Source organism: Oncorhynchus mykiss, chromosome 18 (genome assembly GCF_013265735.2).
Source record: "Oncorhynchus mykiss isolate Arlee chromosome 18, USDA_OmykA_1.1, whole genome shotgun sequence".
In the NCBI taxonomy this organism is placed as follows: Eukaryota; Metazoa; Chordata; class Actinopteri; order Salmoniformes; family Salmonidae; genus Oncorhynchus; species Oncorhynchus mykiss.
In genome coordinates, this window is record NC_048582.1 from 11,945,638 (window position 1) to 11,966,422 (window position 20,785).

The 20,785-nt window shown below is 41.5% G+C and overlaps 1 protein-coding gene across 4 annotated transcripts in view; it reads right to left on the bottom strand.

The window, feature by feature from the left end:
* LOC110527304 (PTB domain-containing engulfment adapter protein 1-like) overlaps window positions 1-20,785 on the bottom strand; it is a 46,187-nt gene that overhangs the window by 19,164 nt on the left and 6,238 nt on the right. For 3 of the 4 annotated variants that reach the window (XM_036951860.1, XM_036951858.1, XM_036951862.1), the window contains exons 2-7: window positions 10,243-10,331; window positions 4,907-4,990; window positions 1,360-1,424; window positions 1,189-1,260; window positions 484-582; window positions 186-323 (exon numbers count right to left, since the gene is read on the bottom strand). In XM_036951860.1, coding sequence (XP_036807755.1) covers window positions 186-323; window positions 484-582; window positions 1,189-1,260; window positions 1,360-1,424; window positions 4,907-4,934 — 402 coding nt within the window. In that variant the 5' untranslated portion in view covers window positions 4,935-4,990; window positions 10,243-10,331. The remainder of the gene's footprint in view (window positions 1-185; window positions 324-483; window positions 583-1,188; window positions 1,261-1,359; window positions 1,425-4,906; window positions 4,991-10,242; window positions 10,332-20,785) is intronic. The other variant, XM_036951859.1, reaches the window with a different exon arrangement.

Genomic DNA, 20,785 nt, shown 5'->3' on the forward strand with positions numbered 1-20,785 from the left:
TCTTTAAACCTGAAACAACTAGCTAGGATGAATTCAATAATGCTACCATTCCACCGTGACCTCATACTATGGACTAACTTCTAATAAATTGACATCTAAGATTCATAGAAGGTTATTATAACCTCTAAAGAATCCATATAAAAACTCATGAAAAACAAACACTAAATTATACTTTTTTTCCTTACACATTTCTCACTGTCGAACACATAACAGATGTGTTTTTTGGTCTCTGGCTCTGTGCAGATGAAGGTGAATATCCTCTTGTCGGTTTTGTCGTCCGCGCAGAAGGATATCCTATGAAGCTGACAGTTGTGCTGTACATCCTATAATGAATGAAGATAAATGAGCTTCATCTAATTCTACTCATAAACAAAATATTAAGACAGAGACCGCTTTAGTAAGGGCTGACTGCTTGGTGAGTTTATTCTTCACAAAATACCCAATGAATCTGGCCTATTATGAGGCCCCTCACAGTGGACTTACTCTGGTCTTGGGGTCTAATAATTTCACTCCATAGATGGACACCTGCAGCTCCACCTTCGGTGTTTTGTGGCCCTCTGATTTCTTGATATGCCTTTGGAACTGCAGGATTGAAACGTCAAATCAAAATCTAATTTTATTGGTCACATACACGTGTTTAGCAGATGTTATTGCGGGTGTAGCGCTATAGTGCTTCCAGTTCCGACAGTACAGTAATATCTAACAATTTCACAACCTGTACCCAATACACACAAATCTAAGTAAAGGAATGGAATTAAGAATATATAAATATATGGTCGAGCAATGTCAGAGCGGCATCGGCTAAGATACAGTAGAATAGTATAGAATGCCGAACATACATATAGGATGAGTAATGCAAGATATGTAAACATTATTAAATTAAAAAGTGACATTATTAAAGTGACTAGTGTTCCATTTATTAAAGTGGCCAATGATTTCAAGTCTGGATGTAGGCAGCAGCCTCTGTGCTAGTGATGGCTATTTAACAGTCTGATGGCCTTGAGATGCAGTAGAAGCTGTTTTTTAATGTCTCGGTGCTCACTTTGATGCGCCTGTACTGACCTCGCCTTCTGGATGATAGCGGGGTGAACAGGAAGTGGCTTGGATGGTACGTTATGACATTGACACATCTAAGGTCCTATAAAATCTAAATTGTTTGAGTACTGGGGGAAATTCTTAAGAGCATACCTTCAGCTTTCTCACTGCTATCCTTATGACATCTGTGCCTTTTGGTTGGTCAACCTCTGTTACGCCAAGGAACTGCAACACGATAAAACGGCACATCATTTTCTGTCCAGTAGATGGTGCTATTCCCCTCTGAGCTCAACGCCTGGCGGAAGTTTAATTAGAAGATCCTACCTTGACATTGTACACTATGTGATTCTTGGCCAAAGCCTCTGGGGCTGTCATCCCTCCAGATTTATCTGAAACAAACAAATGAAGGTTAAAACCGTACATACATGTATTGAAATTTGATACAGAAAAAAAGTTACATATTTAAGATTTAAAACATATATACAATTCTTTGCCATCCAAGCCTTAAACAGATACAGAATTAGAACTGAACCGGGTTCATCTTCCCCAGAAAGTGTCTGCAGTATCTATAAGCTAAATAATTAGATAGAAAGTGATGGCAGAACAAACAAATCATATTTAAAAAAAAGGTAACAGACAATTAAACCAATGATGCATTTGCTGTGATTGTGTTCATCTTCATTAATGCAACAACAAGAAGAGGAACTAGTGTCTTGTATCAGGAGTTATCTACATGCCATCAACGATGAGGCCTGTGTCTATGTTAACCTTCACATAACAGGTGAGTGTAACCACAGCAATTTTTAGCATTGGCATTAGACCAGTGGCCCCGCTGAGTTGAGTTCCAACATCAAAGGCTACTGCTCCCCATGTGCTCAAGCCTTCCTTCCACATTCCATACAGAACCATGGAGATTACAGAAAGGTCACAGAGAGAGAGAGAGAATACAGATTTTACCTCCATACAGAGGGATACATCAGGTAGTATTAGTGTAACCTCCATATAGAGGGATACATCAGGTAGTATTAGTGTAACCTCCATACAGAGGGATACATCAGGTAGTATTAGTGTAACCTCCATGTAGAGGGATACATCAGGTAGTATTAGTGTAACCTCCATGTAGAGGGATACATCAGGTAGTATTAATGTAACCTCCATGTAGAGGGATACATCAGGTAGTATTAGTGTAACCTCCATGTAGAGGGATACATCAGGTAGTATTAGTGTAACCTCCATATAGAGGGATACATCAGGTAGTATTAGTGTAACCTCCATACAGAGGGATATATCAGGTAGTATTAGTGTAACCTCCATACAGAGGTCAGGTAGTATTGGTGTAACCTCCATATAGAGATCAGGTAGTATTGGTGTAACCTCCATATAGAGATCAGGTAGTATTGGTGTAACCTCCATAAAGAGGTCAGGTAGTATTGGTGTAACCTCCATACAGAGGTCAGGTAGTATTAGGGTAACCTCCATACAGAGGTTAGGTAGAGGTCAGAGGTCAGGTAGTATTAGTGTAACCTCCATATAGAGGTCAGGTAGTATTAGGGTATTCTCCATATAGAGGTCAGGTAGTATTAGTGTAACCTCCATAGTGACAATTCAATATTAGGAAGGTGTTCTTAATGTTTTGTACTCAATGTAAATGAACACATCAGGTAGTATTAGTGTAAGAGAAACACATTCAGTCAGTTGGAAATGTGCTCGTTCTGCCTCCGGTAGACATATTGGCACTGATTGTACTGTAAGTTGATCTGTAATATTAATGTAAATTAATATAACAGGGACACAAGAGAGTGAGGTTTGTGGTTCAGATATAAAGAAAATGCATTGTGTTTTTTTCCTGGTAGGAAAGCACACAGCCTCATTTTATTCCAACTCTTTCTCACTTTGACGGTGATAATATACACTAACTGCAAGGTATGGATGGAACAGCCACACCTAATGAATAGTTCTCATGAAAACACTATATATTTTTCATTCACCTTGATTAATCACATTCAGTGCCAATGTGTCTCTACAGTTTACGACCAACAGGAAAGACTATAAAGACGCAGTGTCTCAAATGCGACCGTATGGCCCTATACAGTGCACTCTCTCTGACCAGGGCCCATAGGGGCCCATTTGGAGACCCTTGCTGCATCAGATGGTCTCCATGTAAATATGTCTCTGAGATAGGAGACATCACAAATGACAAAATTAACAATAAAATAAAAAATAAATAAAAAGTGAAATGGGACTGTGGGAGAGTAACAATGTATCCCCTAACTAATCCTGGAAATACTGTCACAACAAGGGTGAGTACTAGGTGGATGGACAGGTAGAGGCTGCTTTAAGATCCAGTACACACACACACACTATTATGGATGTTTAAAAGTAGTAGCAGGAAAGTGAGTGGACATTTGTAGAGTGGGGTTGACAACAGAATAGAATGTGCCTCACTGCATCCTAATGAAATATTCAGACCACCAAACCCAGCTTCTGCTGCGACTGCTAAGTGAGAAACTCTGGTCAGACGTTGGTGGTGAGGTAAAGACGGTGGAGCATCGGAGGCCAGAGGCGGCGTATGTGCACGCATATTAGGAAAGGAGGAAAGTCACTAGTCTAGTAAAACATCAGGTCAGAGACACCTGTATCAGCCCACTGACAGATGTAACCAGCCATGTCTAGAGTTTTTGCAGCTTAGAGAGCGCAAGCGAGAACGAGATTGTGTCTAGACTTGACAGTTCACGCAGCTTTTGTATTCTGATAATGGAGTTCTGATTATGGAGTTCTGATTATGGAGTTCTGATCATGGTGTTCTGATTATGGAATTCCAAACACGTCATCCGTCTGTCTACATTTAAAATGTGTCCACAGTGTCCATTCCCGCACAATATTCAAAATCAAGTATGCATTCTACAAACGGCAGAATAGGCAAAATATGAAAAACACCACAACAGCTGATGGCAGTAGCTAACTACTGTAGCTAGCCAGCAAGCTAAAAGGACTGCAAACGAGTTAGAAAAAAATATTTGGCTAGAGTTATGCTAAATATTAGCTAGATGGATACCATTTGAGGCCAGCAAAGAGGTTCCCTACATGCTAGGAACATATTTCTGCCAACATTCTAATGAAACGGTGCCTCTCAGTCCCAAAACACACGTTTTCTGGAGACTTGTGGGAAGAGTGCTGATGACGTCGCCCACGCCATGCGTTTCGGTAGCCTGACTGCATCCAGACTGAGGAGAAATCTGCACACAATACATCCCTGACCACCTCCTGAAGGGGTTAGACAGATCTGAACACAATCTGACGACAAAGCCACTTTTGTGCATTTAGATCAGTCTTCGTATTATGACAGCAGAAGTCACATGTAAGTGTAAAGTGTAGACACTACTAGAGCGACAGAAAGAGACACTAATGAAGAGATTGAGAGAATTGAGACATTTGTTCATCAGGAATTAAATTGACCTGAGTAGGTACAAATTGCCTTTACATTATGTTCTGTAAGTAACACATATATTCCATAAAGAAGTACAACATGAAATGTCTCTACCCACTGGACACAGACCTCATTTCAATGTCAAAGTTTGATTTACATTTGGTTCAGTTGTCAACTAACATGAAATCAAACCCCAAAAAATCAGATTATATTTAGGTTAAAAAAATCCCTTACATTGATTTATTTTTATCCAGTTTTCCACTCTGATTCAACGTCATCACATTAAATTTGATTAAAAAGGACATGGAAACAACGTCGATTCAACCAGGTCTTGCCCAGTGGGTAAGTACTTGAGGTCAACATGCTTTCAAAAGACTGTGCTGTTTGTGTATAAGAAACATGGTGTTATTTCAAATGAACTCAATGAATACAGTGAGCTGTTACCTTTTCTCCGGTTGAAAGCTCGGTTCATACTGCGATAGCTTCTATGGTGGTACTGAGACCTGGGCTCTGCAGTGGATCAGGAGCCTGGAGGGAGAAAACACCACCAAGTCAAGGTCAAGGACATTGAGGGGCTGTGGGTTAGGGGATGGCTGGGGAAGGAGAGATCAGCGTCCCAAATGGCACCCTATTCAGTGCACTACTGTTGACCTGAGCCCCGTTCCGCTAGCGGAAAGGCTGACATGCTGCAAGTAGCTTGAGTTCTCAACGTACTGCCACGTTCCTCACCTTTTTACTAAGATCGTAGGACGGAGACTTCTGACAGCTGTGGATGTAGGTACAAATGTAGGCTCTTTATTTGAGCCAATTTGCTACAGCTGGAAAATAATGCTGCAGCAACATGAAATGTCAATTATAATTAATGCACAATTTTCTAGGGGTTGATACATTTTGTGTAAGGGAAAATCATGTCTGAAATGTCCAAGTGGAAATTACAAACTCCAGAAGCCTTTTTTAACCTCAAATACACTACAAGTTGAAAATATCCTACAATGCAGGAAAGTTGTCCTGCAACAGGGTGATCAAATTAACAGCCTACATCTGTATGCAGTGGAGACTTTCATAGTTGATATGGTTCCTCCTCCATCTTCTTAGACACAGAGAAAAGTCTTTCCTCCCTGAAACTAAAAACTGTCGCCAACCTCTGAAATTACCTCATTCTTTTATTTAAATGACACTTTAAAAAAATGTCATGGCACAGATAGACAGGTTTAACTACGTCTAATATATGTGTTATATTAGCTTTGTATAAGCAGCTTTGTTTTGGTCTTGTTGGGACATAATCTAACAGGGTCTGAGATGAAGAATTAATTAAGGGCAACACAGTCGGACTCAAAATCACAACATGTACTTAAGCTCCACAGGCTAGAATCAATGCATGGTCTAACGACGGACACAAAGGAGCCAAAATATTGATTTTGAAAAAGAAAGTCATAGGGTCAAGGGTCAGTTATTGTCATTTCATTCAATGGGTGACATCATCACAGTTCATTGTTCTTGGTGAGACTACACCTCATGTAAAAAATGAATATACTGGCTGTAGCCAAGACATGTCATATTATAGATATTCTTGTCATGAAAAACATGTACAGAAGTTTCAAAAATACATTTATTGCAGATTGAGGGTATTGGGAAGAAATTAATGAACCATCATTACACGTATACAAAGAGGCAACCTCAGAAATCATTGTCATCAATTCAATAACATGTCAGTCATACACTGACAATCCAACACCATATAAACCCATAAAGGATCCATTAAAATGGACTTCCATCATGCACTTCCATTGACAAGTGTCTCAAAGTAGTATTATCCATCCTCTCAAAGCCTTGGAGAGTGAACGACTTTCAATTTACATGCTTTAAATACTTTAATACTTTAAATGTGGCACATGGACTATAACGGAAGTGTAATTAGATTTCCATGGATGCATGGTAACACCAGATAAATCTAAATTGAAAATACTAGACAGGAAGCCATTTTAAAGTTACGAGAAAAAAAAAAGGAGAAAAAAATATGTGACTTCCTTCCTTCAGGAACCTTATTAACCTCTTATTAAATGGTCTTCCTTCCTTCAGGAACCTTATTAACCTCTTATTAAATGGTCTTCCTTCCTTCAGGAACCTTATTAACCTCTTATTAAATGGTCTTCCTTCCTTCAGGAACCTTATTAACCTCTTATTAAATGGTCTTCCTTCCTTCAGGAACCTTATTAACCTCTTATTAAATGGTCTTCCTTCCTTCAGGAACCTTATTAACCTCTTATTAAATGGTCTTCCTTCCTTCAGGAACCTTATTAACCTCTTATTAAATCGTCTTCCTCCCTCCAGGAACCTTATTAACCTCTTATTAAATTGTCTTCCTCCCTTCAGGAACCTTATTAACCTCTTATTAAATCGTCTTCCTCCCTTCAGGAACCTTATTAACCTCTTATTAAATCGTCTTCCTCCCTTCAGGAACCTTAACCTCTTATTAAATCGTCTTCCTTCCTTCAGGAACCTTATTAACCTCTTATTAAATCGTCTTCCTCCCTTCAGGAACCTTATTAACCTCTTATTAAATCGTCTTCCTCCCTTCAGGAACCTTATTAACCTCTTATTAAATTGTCTTCCTTCCTTCAGGAACCTTATTAAATGGTCTTCCTCCCTCCAGGAACCTTATTAACCTCTTATTAAATCGTCTTCCTTCCTTCAGGAACCTTATTAAGCTCTTATTAAATCGTCTTCCTCCCTCCAGGAACCTTATTAACCTCTTATTAAATCATCTTCCATTATAGGGATCCATGGATCAAATCTCCATGCTGAACAGGTCATTTACATTTGGGGGAACGTGTTTTGGTGGGAGCTGAGTTTAGTCTGTCCTCACTCAGAATAAAACAGGGCCAGGGTGATTGAGGCCGTCACTGCTTATGGCTGTCACATAGCAACCATTACAGTTAAAAAGAATTGGCCGTACACGGCACCGATGACTGTAAGAAATGTCGAAAGACAATCCTACAAACCCAGGAAGTATAAAACGTGCTATAACATGCATAGTTAGAAAACCCATTGACGGAATCAATTGACATAATTGAAGAGAATTCAAAGACATCGGTTGGTTTTCTCAAATACTTTTCACCCAATTGTTAGTCATCAAGAAGATGTTCTCACATATGCAAGTATCCTAAATTCCACTGGGGTCAAATGTATATTTAGTCTCCCATTGACATCGATGCCTGACTAAGTGAAAATTCAGCTTAGACGGAAGTTAGGATTTAGCCTCTACTGTCTACTCAAATGATGATCCAGACACTTCCTGGAAACGAATGTGGGACCTAGGAAGACAACAACAGTGTGTGTCCATCAGGGACCCATTCCGACTAATGAAGGCTATTAGATTCATAGCTACTCCCAGAGAGGAGGTACTCAGAACCCCCTTAAAGGGGCAATCTGCAATTGGAACAATAACAAAGCCATTATTCAACCACTGTTTCGCTAAAAAGGCTGAGGGAGAGGGCTTCAAACTGCAGACTGCCCCTTTTAACTAACCTATTTTACTGTGCTCATTTATTAGCCAGATTAGAATAGCATTCATACTAATTACTTGGACTGCGTCTCAAACGGCATCCTATTCCTTATATAGTGCACTGCTATTGACCAGAGCCCTATGGGACACAACCTTACTTTAGTCATGCGGAAATTACAAATCCGATTGGCAGCTTCAAGTGCCGGGTGCGAGGCGGCGAGGAGGGTGTTTCAAACACTATGGCCCGTTTTCTTTTCTCTTCTCCTTTCTGATAGGTTATGTGGCAATGGTTGTCATGGGTTGGAGGGGGAAGTGTAGTTCTGTTGTTTTGGGGTGGCGTGTGCCTTTATGCTATGTGAAGTTGAGCAATGTGAAGTTGATTTGAGGCCATGACTGATGTCTGCCGCTCTCAAAGTTCTTGAGCTAGTCGTTTCGTTGCTTTGTAGAGAAGTGTGTGTGTGTGTGTGAGAGACGACAAGACAAAGCACTCTAGTATAATGAGGCAGGTCTATAAATCTCACTGAGTGATTCCCGGTGAACCGTTTAAGGCTTAAACCCTTTTTAATAATTTCACTCTAATCTTCATGGCTGTTTTTGCATGATAAGGACTTTTACCCACGGAATACCAGACCGAGACATTCATAATGTGACCATATTTTACTGTCAAGCATTGATTTCCTAGGGGAAGTGGTTCTCTCAGAGGCTGAGAAAATACAAGCCCTCGAGGGCAAGGACAGACTAAACTAAGTTTAAAACTATGGTCCTGCTTTTTACTTCCAGTGGATAAGAAAAAGAGAGAAAGAAAGAAAGAGAAGGAGAGAAAGAAAAAAATAAAGAGAACTTTACAAGTTCAGTACTCTCTGAGAAACATTTGTCAAAGCCGAAGATGGCACTGTTAAGACTTATTTTTCTAACCAAGGGAGAACATATCCCAGCTATACCATTACTCTAAGACATACTCAGCTCCTTGGCCTTGGTATTAATGACGCACATACTGTACCGGATTGCAAATAAATAAAGACCTGAATGTCGGATCTTAAATTTGAGACTGTTTGCTAAAGCAGGAACAAAAAAATCCTTCAACAAGAGGAAATGTGAATTATTATGTGGATTATAATTCATGGACATTTTTGTAGGGGTTGATAAATTGAAAGTCTAAAATGTTTAACTGGAAATTACAAACTTCAGAAGCCTTTTTACACCTCAAGTACACTGTTAGTTTTAAATGTTATGCATTGGAGCAAAGTTCTCCTTGAAAAGGGTGATCAAATTATGATCCCACATCTGTAGCACATACTGCAAGTGACCAATCAGGGAACATGACAGGACTAAAGAATGCTCACTAACTGACACACTCAACAGAGCTCCATTTGGAACAATATTTTATTTTATTTCACCTCTATTTAACCAGGTAGGCTAGTTGAGAACAAGTTCTCATTTACAACTGCGACCTGGCCAAGATAAAGCATAGCAGTGTGAACAGACAACACAGAGTTACACATGGAGTAAACAATAAACAAGTCAATAACACAGTAGGGGAAAAAAGAAAAAAAGAGAGTATATACATTGTGTGCAAAAGGCATGAGGAGGTAGTCAAATAATTACAATTTAGCAGATTAACACTGGAGTGATACATGATCAGATGGTCATGTGCAGGTAGAGATACTGGTGTGCAAAAGAGCAGAAAAGTAAATAAATAAAAACAGTATGGGGATGAGGTAGGTAAATTGGGTGGGCTATTTACCGATAGACTATGTACAGCTGCAGTGATCGGTTAGCTGCTCAGATAGCAGATGTTTAAAGTTGGTGAGGGAGCTAAAAGTCTCCAACGATTTTTGCAATTCGTTCCAGTCACAGGCAGCAGAGAACTGGAAGGAAAGGCGGCCAAAGGAGGTGTTGGCTTTAGGGATGATCAGTGAGATACACCTGCTGGAGCGCGTGTTGTTATCATGACCAGTGAACTGAGATAAGGCGGAGCTTTACCTAGCATGGACTTGTAGATGACCTTGAGCCAGTGGGTCTGGCGACGAATCTGTAGCAAGGGCCAGCCGACTAGAGCATACAGGTCGCAGTGGTGGGTGGTATAAGGTGTTTTAGTAACAAAACGGATACCACTGTGATAAACTGCATCCAGTTTGCTGAGTAGAGTATTGTGTTACCTGTCCTTTACACATGCAATACGTTTCCATTTTCATGTAGAAGAACAGGAGTGGTCCTGTACCTTTATGAAATGTTCAGGGAACAACATGTTGTGACGAGAGGAAGATGAATGTACCTTCTTGATTTGGATTTGTGTGTCTGGAACCCACTAGTAGTGTCTGTCACTCATCTATCCTCCCCTCTGACTCATCAGTTCCCTCTCTCCTGTTGAGAGAAAAACAGCGGAAGTATTGATTATCATCCCCATCATGATTACGAAGGATCTTCTCATGGTAACCATACATTATTATAATATGACATCTCTTTATAGCATAAAATATTGGAAGATTATGACTACAAATTGGAAGAACACATTTTTATATTGGACAAGCTAGGCTCTAATAATTTGCATCTATATTGCTCCACGGCTTCAAACATGAAGCATAATAGGTTATGCAATATTGGTATATACAGTAGTGTATCATAGTATACTATGGAGTAGAGAGTATAAAGCCCCCTGACATTGTTTATATAACCAATACTGATGGAGTAATGGTATTTTCTCAATTTCTCTCCCAGGGAAAATGACACACATCAAATGCCAGCTGAGATTTGGCTCCTGGAACATTTTCCTTCCATTAGAATATAATGTGCATCACTACAGCAACCTGACAGCCCACACTACAACATAAATGGCTTAACCTTTTCCCCTTATAGATATTCAACCAATGAACATACAGAACCAAAAATAGGACAGAACTTGAAGATGGGAGGGAGAAAGATTTTTCTTTAAAGGAGAGGAAGAGAGAACAAGAAAGAAAGAAAAAGAGAGAAAGAGAAAAAGAGAAAGCGAAAGAGGACGAGGTTGAGGGAAAGCGGCTATAGGGAACATATGGCCCCCCTACAGGATCTATAATATGGCACGTTGCCCATTTCAAAGACAAAACTCTCAGAAACATATAACGGTGCTTATCCACACAGTATAAATGATACGTCCACAATGTCCCTTAGGACACGTCTCAGTAATGTGAAAACAGGGCTGGTGTTCATATCATCTTCTGACAGGACACTTGACAGTTATTTGCCATGACAAGCTTAAAAGACGAAAACAGGCTAAGGCTCACTATCCCCTTCTCCTGACATACCCATCATTTAGCTTGTGTGTGATGGAAGATACATTAGACATTTCTCATAGCTGTATACATTCTAACACTCTTAATGGAGCGTATGGTTTTTAAGGCAGTGAGAAATGATTTGTGTGTCCATTCGATCAATCAGGCAGCAATGTAAATTAACAGGGTTGCACTGTGGAGAGAGAAATGACTGGCTCCATCTTCGTTTCTTCTTTATGTGTATTCTGCAGCACCTTCTACATGGGAGGAATCTGATCCAGAAACCTGTTGTCCTGGAGCACATTCTACATGGGAGGAATCTGATCCAGAAACCTGTTGTCCTGGAGCACATTCTACATGAGAGGGAATCTGATCCAGAAACCTGTTGTCCTGGAGCACATTCTACATGGGAGGAATCTGATCCAGAAACCTGTTGTCCTGGAGCACATTCTACATGAGAGGGAATCTGATCCAGAAACCTGTTGTCCTGGAGCACATTCTACATGGGAGGGAATCTGATCCAGAAACCTGTTGTCCTGGAGCACATTCTACATGAGAGGGAATCTGATCCAGAAACCTGTTGTCCTGGAGCACATTCTACATGGGAGGAATCTGATCCAGAAACCTGTTGTCCTGGAGCACATTCTACATGAGAGGGAATCTGATCCAGAAACCTGTTGTCCTGGAGCACATTCTACATGGGAGGAATCTGATCCAGAAACCTGTTGTCCTGGAGCACATTCTACATGAGAGGGAATCTGATCCAGAAACCTGTTGTCCTGGAGCACATTCTACATAGGAGGAATCCGATTCAGAAACCTGTTGTCCTGGTTAAGCAATGTCTCTGTTGATGTTGTTTAAAAGTATAAATCACTCAGTCGAATAAATATGATATAATAGAACAGCAGTCTGTGTAAGTGTGTCTGTGTAAGTGTGTCTGTGTATGGGTTGGATGTGTAGTGCAAATAGTCTCTACGGTGCAGGTCTGTGCAGGCAGACAGCTAGGATTATCTGTTCAACAGTCTGATGGCCTGGTGGTAGAAGCTAGAAGTCGACCGTTTAATCGGAATGGCCGATTAATTAGGGCCGATTTCAAGTTTTCATAACAATCGGCAATCAATATTTTTGGGCGACGATTTGCCAATTGTATATTTTTTTTTACACCTTTATTTAATATTTATTTAACTGGGCAAGTCAGTTAAGAACATTCTTATTTTCAAGGAAGGCCTAGAAACGGTAGGTTAACTGCCTCGTTCAGTGGCAGAACGACAGATTTTCACCTTGTCAGCTCGGGGGATCCAATCTTGCAACCTTACAGTTAACTAGTCCAACGCAATAACGACCTGCCTCTCTCTCGTTGCACTCCACAAGGAGACTGCCTGTTACACAAATGCAGTAAGCCAAGGTAAGATGCTAGCTAGCATTAAACTTATCTTATAAAAAACAATCACTAGTTAATTACACACATGGTTGATGATATTACTAGATATTATCTAGCGTGTCCTGAGTTGCATATAATCTGACTGAGCATACAAGCATACAAGTATCTAAGTATCTGACTGAGCGGTGGTAGGCAGAAGCAGGGGCGTAAACATTCATTCAAACAGCACGTTTTGCCAGCAGCTCTTCGTTGTGCGTCAAGCATCGCGCTGTTTACGACTTCAAGTCTATCAACTCCCGAGATGAGGCTGGTGTAACCGAAGTGAAATGGCTGGCTAGTTAGCGCACGCTACTCGCTCTGAGCCTTGGGGTGGTTGTTTCCCTTGCTCTGCATGGGTAACGCTGCTTCGATGTGGTGGCTGTTGTCGTTGTGTTGCTGGTTCGAGCGAGGAGAGGGACGGAAGCTATACTGTTACACTGGCAATACTAAAGTGACTATAAGAACATCCAATAGTCAACGGTTAATTAAATACAAATGGTATAGAGGGAAATAGTCCTATAATTCCTATAATAACTACAACCTAAAACTTATTACCTGGGAATATTGAAGACTCATGTTAAAAAGAACCACCAGCTTTCATATGTTCTCATGTTCTGAGCAAGGAACTAGCTTTCTTACATAGCACATATTGCACTTTTACTTTCTTCTCCAACACTTTGTTTTTGCATTATTTAAACCAAATTGAACAGGTTTCATTATTTGGAGCACGCGCTCCAGCAGGTGTATCTCACTGATCATCCCTAAAGCCAACACCTCATTTGGCCGCCTTTCCTTCCAGTTCTCTGCTGCCTGTGACTGGAACAAATTGGAGTTGGAGACTTTTACCTCCCTCACCAACTTCAAACATCTGCTATCTGAGCAGCTAACCGATCGCTGCAGCTGTACATAGTCCATCGGTAAATAGCCAACCCAATTTACCTACCTCATCCCCATACTGTTTATATTTATTTACTTCTCTGCTCTTTTGCACACCAGTATCTCTACCTGCACATGACCATCTGATCATTTATCACTCCAGTGTTAATCTGCAAAACTGTAATTATTTGCACCTCACACCTTTTGCACACAATGTATATAGACTCTTTTTTCCCCTACTGTGTTATTGACTTGTTAATTGTTTACTCCATGTGTAACTCTGTGTTGTTGTCTGTTCACACTGCTATGCTTTATCTTGGCCAAGTCGCAGTTGTAAATGAGAACTTGTTCTCAACTAGCCTACCTGGTTAAATAAAGGTGAAATTGAAAAATCATAATCGGTCGACCTCTAGTAGAAGCTGTCGTATCAGAGCCTCATCCACTCTCCCTCACACTTCAACATGGACCAGAACACTCCAGGCCCTGTGAATACCTGTATTGGTTTCCCTGTGCTGCATCTCTGAAAACAACAGCTCAGCACATAGGACATTGGAGATCTAATTTTTCCAATTGAGACAACCCCTATCCCTGTTAAGACTGATCTGCAGTCCTCTGTCTGGAGTAGATAAGTCTGTGCCATCCCCCAAAGCCCTCCCTGTGGCCAGTACCATGTAACCTACCCAGCCAGGCCCGCTCCTTGTACCCAGTCAACCCCCTTAGGGGACTCGTGGAAACACACCCAGCCAGGCCCTCTCCCTATAGCCAGTCAACCCCCTCAGGGGATCCCTGGAAACATACTCAGACAGACCCTCTCTTTGCACCTTCTAACACACAAGTCTCTCATTTAAAATGACAAAACTGTCTATTTCTTGACAGATGAATAGTTCTGGACAGAAAATTCCCTTTTAATAAATGTAATTGGATGGTGCAAGTCAGAGAAAAACTTTAGGTACACTTCTGTATGACAAATAGTGTTTTGCCTGAGCCATTCTAGACATAACTGATCGATTACCCATGTCAACCTGATGACAGTCAAGATAAGTTGAAGCAGAGACTTTAAGGGAACAAATACCGCTTCAAAATACCTAACATTGAACCTGCAGGCAGAGTATTTACAGACTGACAGGAAAAGAGAATAGTTGTTTATTTTACAGAGTGTGTGAGTAATATGGGTTTACCCCCTGGCCCAGCTCAACCCTAAACCTAGCTTCATGTCCACACCCCAGCTCAACCCCAAACCTAGCTTCATGTCCACCCCCTGGCCCAGCTCAACCCTAAACATAACTTCATGTCCACCCCCTGGCCCAGCTCAACCCTAAACCTAGCTTCATGTCCACACCCCAGCTCAACCCCAAACCTAGCTTCATGTCCACACCCTGGTTCAACCCTAAACCTAGCTTCATGTCCACACCCTGGTTCAACCCTAAACCTAGCTTCATGTCCAAGCCCCAGCTCAACCCTAAACCTAGCTTCATGTCCACGCCCCAGCTCAACCCTAAACCTAGCTTCATGTCCACACCCTGGTTCAACCCTAAACCTAGCTTCATGTCCACGCCCCAGCTCAACCCTAAACCTAGCTTCATGTCCACACCCTGGTTCAACCCTAAACCTAGCTTCATGTCCACACCCCAGCTCAACCCTAAACCTAGCTTCATGTCCACGCCCCAGCTCAACCCTAAACCTAGCTTCATGTCCACGCCCCAGCTCAACCCTAAACCTAGCTTCATGTCCACGCCCCAGCTCAACCCTAAACCTAGCTTCATGTCCACACCCCAGCTCAACCCTAAACCTAGCTTCATGTCCACACCCTGGCCCAGCTCAACCCTAAACCTAGCTTCATGTCCACACCCCAGCTCAACCCTAAACCTAGCTTCATGTCCACACCCTGGCCCAGCTCAACCCTAAACCTAGCTTCATGTCCACACCCTGGCCCAGCTCAACCCTAAACCTAGCTTCATGTCCACACCCTGGTTCAACCCTAAACCTAGCTTCATGTCCACACCCCAGCTCAACCCCAAACCTAGCTTCATGTCCACACCCCAGCTCAACCCCAAACCTAGCTTCATGTCCACACCCCAGCTCAACCCCAAACCTAGCTTCATGTCCACACCCCAGCTCAACCCTAAACTTAGCTTCATGTCCACACCCCAACTCAACCCTAAACCTAGCTTCATGTCCACGCCCCAGCTCAACCCTAAACCTAGCTTCATGTCCACACCCCAACTCAACCCTAAACCTAGCTTCATGTCCATACCCCAACTCAACCCTAAACCTAGCTTCATGTACACACCCCAACTCAACCCTAAACCTAGCAATAACCCTAACTTTCCTCAATTATCCCTTTCTCTTACAATGATGATTCATAAGCCACCTTAAACATTGACCAATGACAAGTAAGCTATTCAAAACAGGATTTATGATCATGTCTAGAGCATTGGAAAGAGTGTCTGGTTTTGTAGAGATTGACCTATATTTCCACAGTTAAGCACTGTTAATAACAATAATATAAAACCCTCTCTAAGCAGTCGGGGTGGGGGCGACACACCAAACAATGAAAATAATGTTTCTCGCCTTTGTTACCAAATGTAGGTCAATTATCTTGACGAATGGTGTTTGGCCAGTTATACTGGAATATAAAGTACTTGTATTGCATGTAGACTATTTAGGGAGATTATATTACATGTCTATTATGCAAACTAATATTTCCTCATTAATATTAAATCCAGATATAAGCATTGAGGAGACCAATCAATATGCCAGACGTATCATACCGATCTTGTCTAGATGAACAATAAAGAGGATTCTACAGTAAGGTAGCACTGTGAGGGAAACTAGGGCTATATATAGCTCTGGATTTATCCACACAATAGATTTATATTTTCCTTATAAAAGCTAACTAAGATAAACTGTAGCTTCACCAGGTCATTCATCTCTGTGCCTACATAACACAGCGTTGGTCGCTTCCTTTGTCTTCTCCAGCCACAACGCATTTCCATAACACATTTACTACAGAGATGACAGCTTTATTATGCTATCATATCTCGGTAATGCAGTTCCTTCCCGCTCCAGCCGAATATCCATCACACATAAACTCACCACTCTGGTCAGAGAGAGGACAAACAATTCAAAAGTAGGAGCGAGAGAGAACCCCTTATTGGCCTGTATGTATGCCACAAGGACTCATGTTTCAGTTATACTGTAGTGTATAACTGCAGCAGGAACACGACAGAAACCCATTGAGGGGGAAGGAGGACTAACATTGAGCTCCTAATGGATGCCAAGGCTCCAACCATAGCCCTATTCCAGCCCCTGCTATCTAGCTCCTGCAAACACCAAGCTCAACTAAGCCCGTTACCACGACAATCACACAGCAGATTCCATACACAAGGCTTCCACTGGCCTGAACAGTCACACATTCCAAATCCAACAATGCCTTAGAACCCAGCGGATTCCGCGCTGGAATACATTGAGACTGACGGACAACAGCCAACGAGATCAAAGGAGAAGGGCTCTGTTTGAGCAGTGTTCTGTGTTCTCTGTTGGACATACTGTACCTCATGTAATCTACATGCACTGAAAACACACCATATTTCCATCAACCCATCTCAATATAGATTCGATGGTAAAGTTAGTAGTGGGACAGTGGATGTCATGTTCATTTAGTGAAAAACAGCAGCAAATAGCCTACAAGAAGTGATGACTAACTATGTGTTCATTAGCCTACACGGTTTTCTGCTAATCGATGTGATTTTGTTTCACGCAATCTCTGTCTGTACATGAGGTTAATTCTCTGGCTGGGCAAATAAATTGGTGGTATAGCTCTGTATGCCCATCTATCACTGATCAGAAACATTTAGCATGCAATAATGTAGCCCTAAATCAAGCGTAAGCCTATTATTTTGCTCGATAGCGTAAAGGCAACTCCAAAAGCCTGCAGAGGTTGTGAAATATGAACATGAGATTCACATACTTTTGCAAATATAGGTTGCTATTATTTACTAATCGGATGAAAAAAGAATGGGCTTGCCTTGGGCTCTGTTTCGAAATATCCCTTTTTTACATGATAACGGTTACACACGTTTTTTACATGACAACGGTTACACACGTTTTTTCATGACAACGGTTACACACGTTTTTACATGACAACGGTTACACACGTTTTTACATGACAACGGTTACACACGTTTTTACATGACAACGGTTACACACGTTTTTACATGACAACGGTTACACACGTTTTTACATGACAACGGTTACACACGTTTTTACATGACAACGGTTACACACGTTTTTACATGACAACGGTTACACACGTTTTTACATGACAACGGTTACACACGTTTTTACATGACAACGGTTACACACGTTTTTACATGACAACGGTTACACACGTTTTTACATGACAACGGTTACACACGTTTTTACATGACAACGGTTACACACGTTTTTACATGACAACGGTTACACACGTTTTTACATGACAACGGTTACACACGTTTTTACATGACAACGGTTACACACGTTTTTACATGACAACGGTTACACACGTTTTTACATGACAACGGTTACACACGTTTTTACATGACAACGGTTACACACGTTTTTACATGACAACGGTTACACACGTTTTTACATGACAACGGTTACACACGTTTTTACATGACAACGGTTACACACGTTTTTACATGACAACGGTTACACACGTTTTTACATGACAACGGTTACACACGTTTTTATATGACAACGGTTACACACGTTTTTATATGACAACGGTTACACACGTTTTTACATGACAACGGTTACACACGTTTTTACATGACAACGGTTACACACGTTTTTACATGACAACGGTTACACACGTTTTTACATGACAACGGTTACACACGTTTTTATATGACAACGGTTACACACATTTTTATATGACAACGGTTACACACGTTTTTACATGACAACGGTTACACACGTTTTTACATGACAACGGTTACACGTTGTTGTGAAGGAAGTTGTGGGGAAAATATTAGCAGTATTTTATTCTGTTATATTTCATTATATTCTTACTACAAAATATGTGTGTGTGTTGACTGTGATCCAGTCGGTGTGTCTTGTCTATTTATTGAACAAAATAATAACTATTGATTTCATTCTATTTGGATGTAACAAACTCAAAATATGGCATTCTATTGTTATGAAAATACATTTTATTAGTCTTGTGTTTCTTAGGACCTGCCTAAACAAATTCATGGTGTATACAGTATTCAATGGATTTATTAAAATAGATGCCCACCCACATCTGCACACCACAAACACCACTATAACCACCACCACAGAGGTATAAAAGGTATATGCAGGCAAGAATGTGGTAAAAATGGGCCTGTTTGTAAGAGATTCATATAAACCTTGCCCAATTTTTTTTTTTACAGACAAAATACCGTAAATCCTATGTGAAAGCAGTATATGAGACTATTGTGTAACATTACCAAGCCACCGATATCCATTAACTGGATCAAAGCACACAGACAGGCCATGATAAGATGGATTTTATATCCTGTGGTAGACAGGCATATAGGATTTTGGTTCAAATCAGACCCAAGTCCCATTTCTGTCAGCCCCCGGAAATCCCTTCCTGTTTCTCCAACGCGAAAGGAAATTGAGCAACACGCACACCGCCCAGTCTAAAACAAGCATTGTAATTGCTGAGATACTGATCTGGTATATCACGTAATGTCCTATTTTATTAACAGAATAACAGATCTAATCATTCATTAATACAAATACAGCACTGTGAAGTCATTTGATCTATTTTAGACCTGCCCATACCTCAACATTACCCTGGTCTGTGTCCACACACTGCCAAGCTATGGCTATTGAAGTGCACCCTCAGTGTTTTTCTGTGAAGCAGTGGTCCCCACCCAGTGTTGCAAACAGAGGTCTGGGTGAGGTGGGTGCTGGGAGATACACCATATACCCAAAAGTATGTGGACACCACTTCAAATTAGTGGATTTGGCTATTTCAGCTACACCCGTTGCTTATAGGTGTATACATATCAAGCACACAGCCATGCAATCTCCATAGACAAACATTGGCAGCAGAATGGCCTTACTGAAGAGCTGTGACTTTCAACGTGGCACCGTCATACGATGCCACCTTTCCAACAAGTCTTTAGTCAAATTTCTGCCCTGCTACAGCTGCCTCGATCAACTGTAAGTGCTGTTATTGTGAAGTGGAAATGTCTTGGAGTAACAACGGCTCAGACGCAAAGTGGTAGGCCACACAAGCTCACAGAACGGGACCCGCCGAGTGCTGAAGCGCTTAGTGTGTAAAAATCGTCTGTCCTCAGTTGCAACACTCACTACCGAGGTATAAACTGCCTCTGTAAGCAACGTCAGCACAAAAGCTGTTCGTCGGGAGCTTCATGAAATGGGTTTCCATGGCCGAGCAGCCGCACACAAGCCTAAGATCACCATGCACAATGCCAAGTGTCGGCTGGAGTGGTGTAAAGCTCGCCGCCACTGGACTCTGGAGCAGTGAAAACGTGTTTTCTGGAGTGATGAATCACGCTTCATCATCTGGCAGTCCAACGGACAAATCTGGGTTTGGCGGATGCCTGAAGAACGCTACCTGCCCCAATGCATAGTGCCAACTGTAAAGTTTGGTGGAGGAGGAACAACAATGGTCTGGGGCTGTTTTCATGGTTCGGGCTAGTCCCCTTAGTTCCAGTGAAGGGAAATCTTAACGCTACAGCATACAATGATATTCTAGATGATTCTGTACTTCCAACTTCATGGCAACAGTTTGGTGAAGGCACTTTCCTGTTTCAGCATGACAATGCCCACTGTGCACAAAGTGAGGTCCATACAGAAATGGTTTGTTGAGATCGGTGAGGAAGAATTTCACTGGCCTGTACAGAGCCCTGACCTCTGTTCCAACAGCTAGTGGAAAACCTTCCCAGAAGAGTGGAGGCTGTTATAGCAGCAAAAGGGGGGAACCATCTCCATATTATTGCCCACAATTTTAGAATGAGATGTTCGAGAACACATTGAACTGACCCTAGATCAGTTCTCTACCCAGATCCCAACCTAAAAGCCCTCCTCGCTCCTCAGGCAGAGGGGAATCCAATCAGAGCACTCTGGTCTAAGGTCAGCTTTTTCCCAATCATTAAAGTTCAACATTCCTAGGTCATCATATGTGCTTCAAAGAGAAGTTGCACTCTAATGAACGGGTCTTGGATCAGAGCCCCCTCTGCCGAGATCCTACATTAAACCACTGGGGG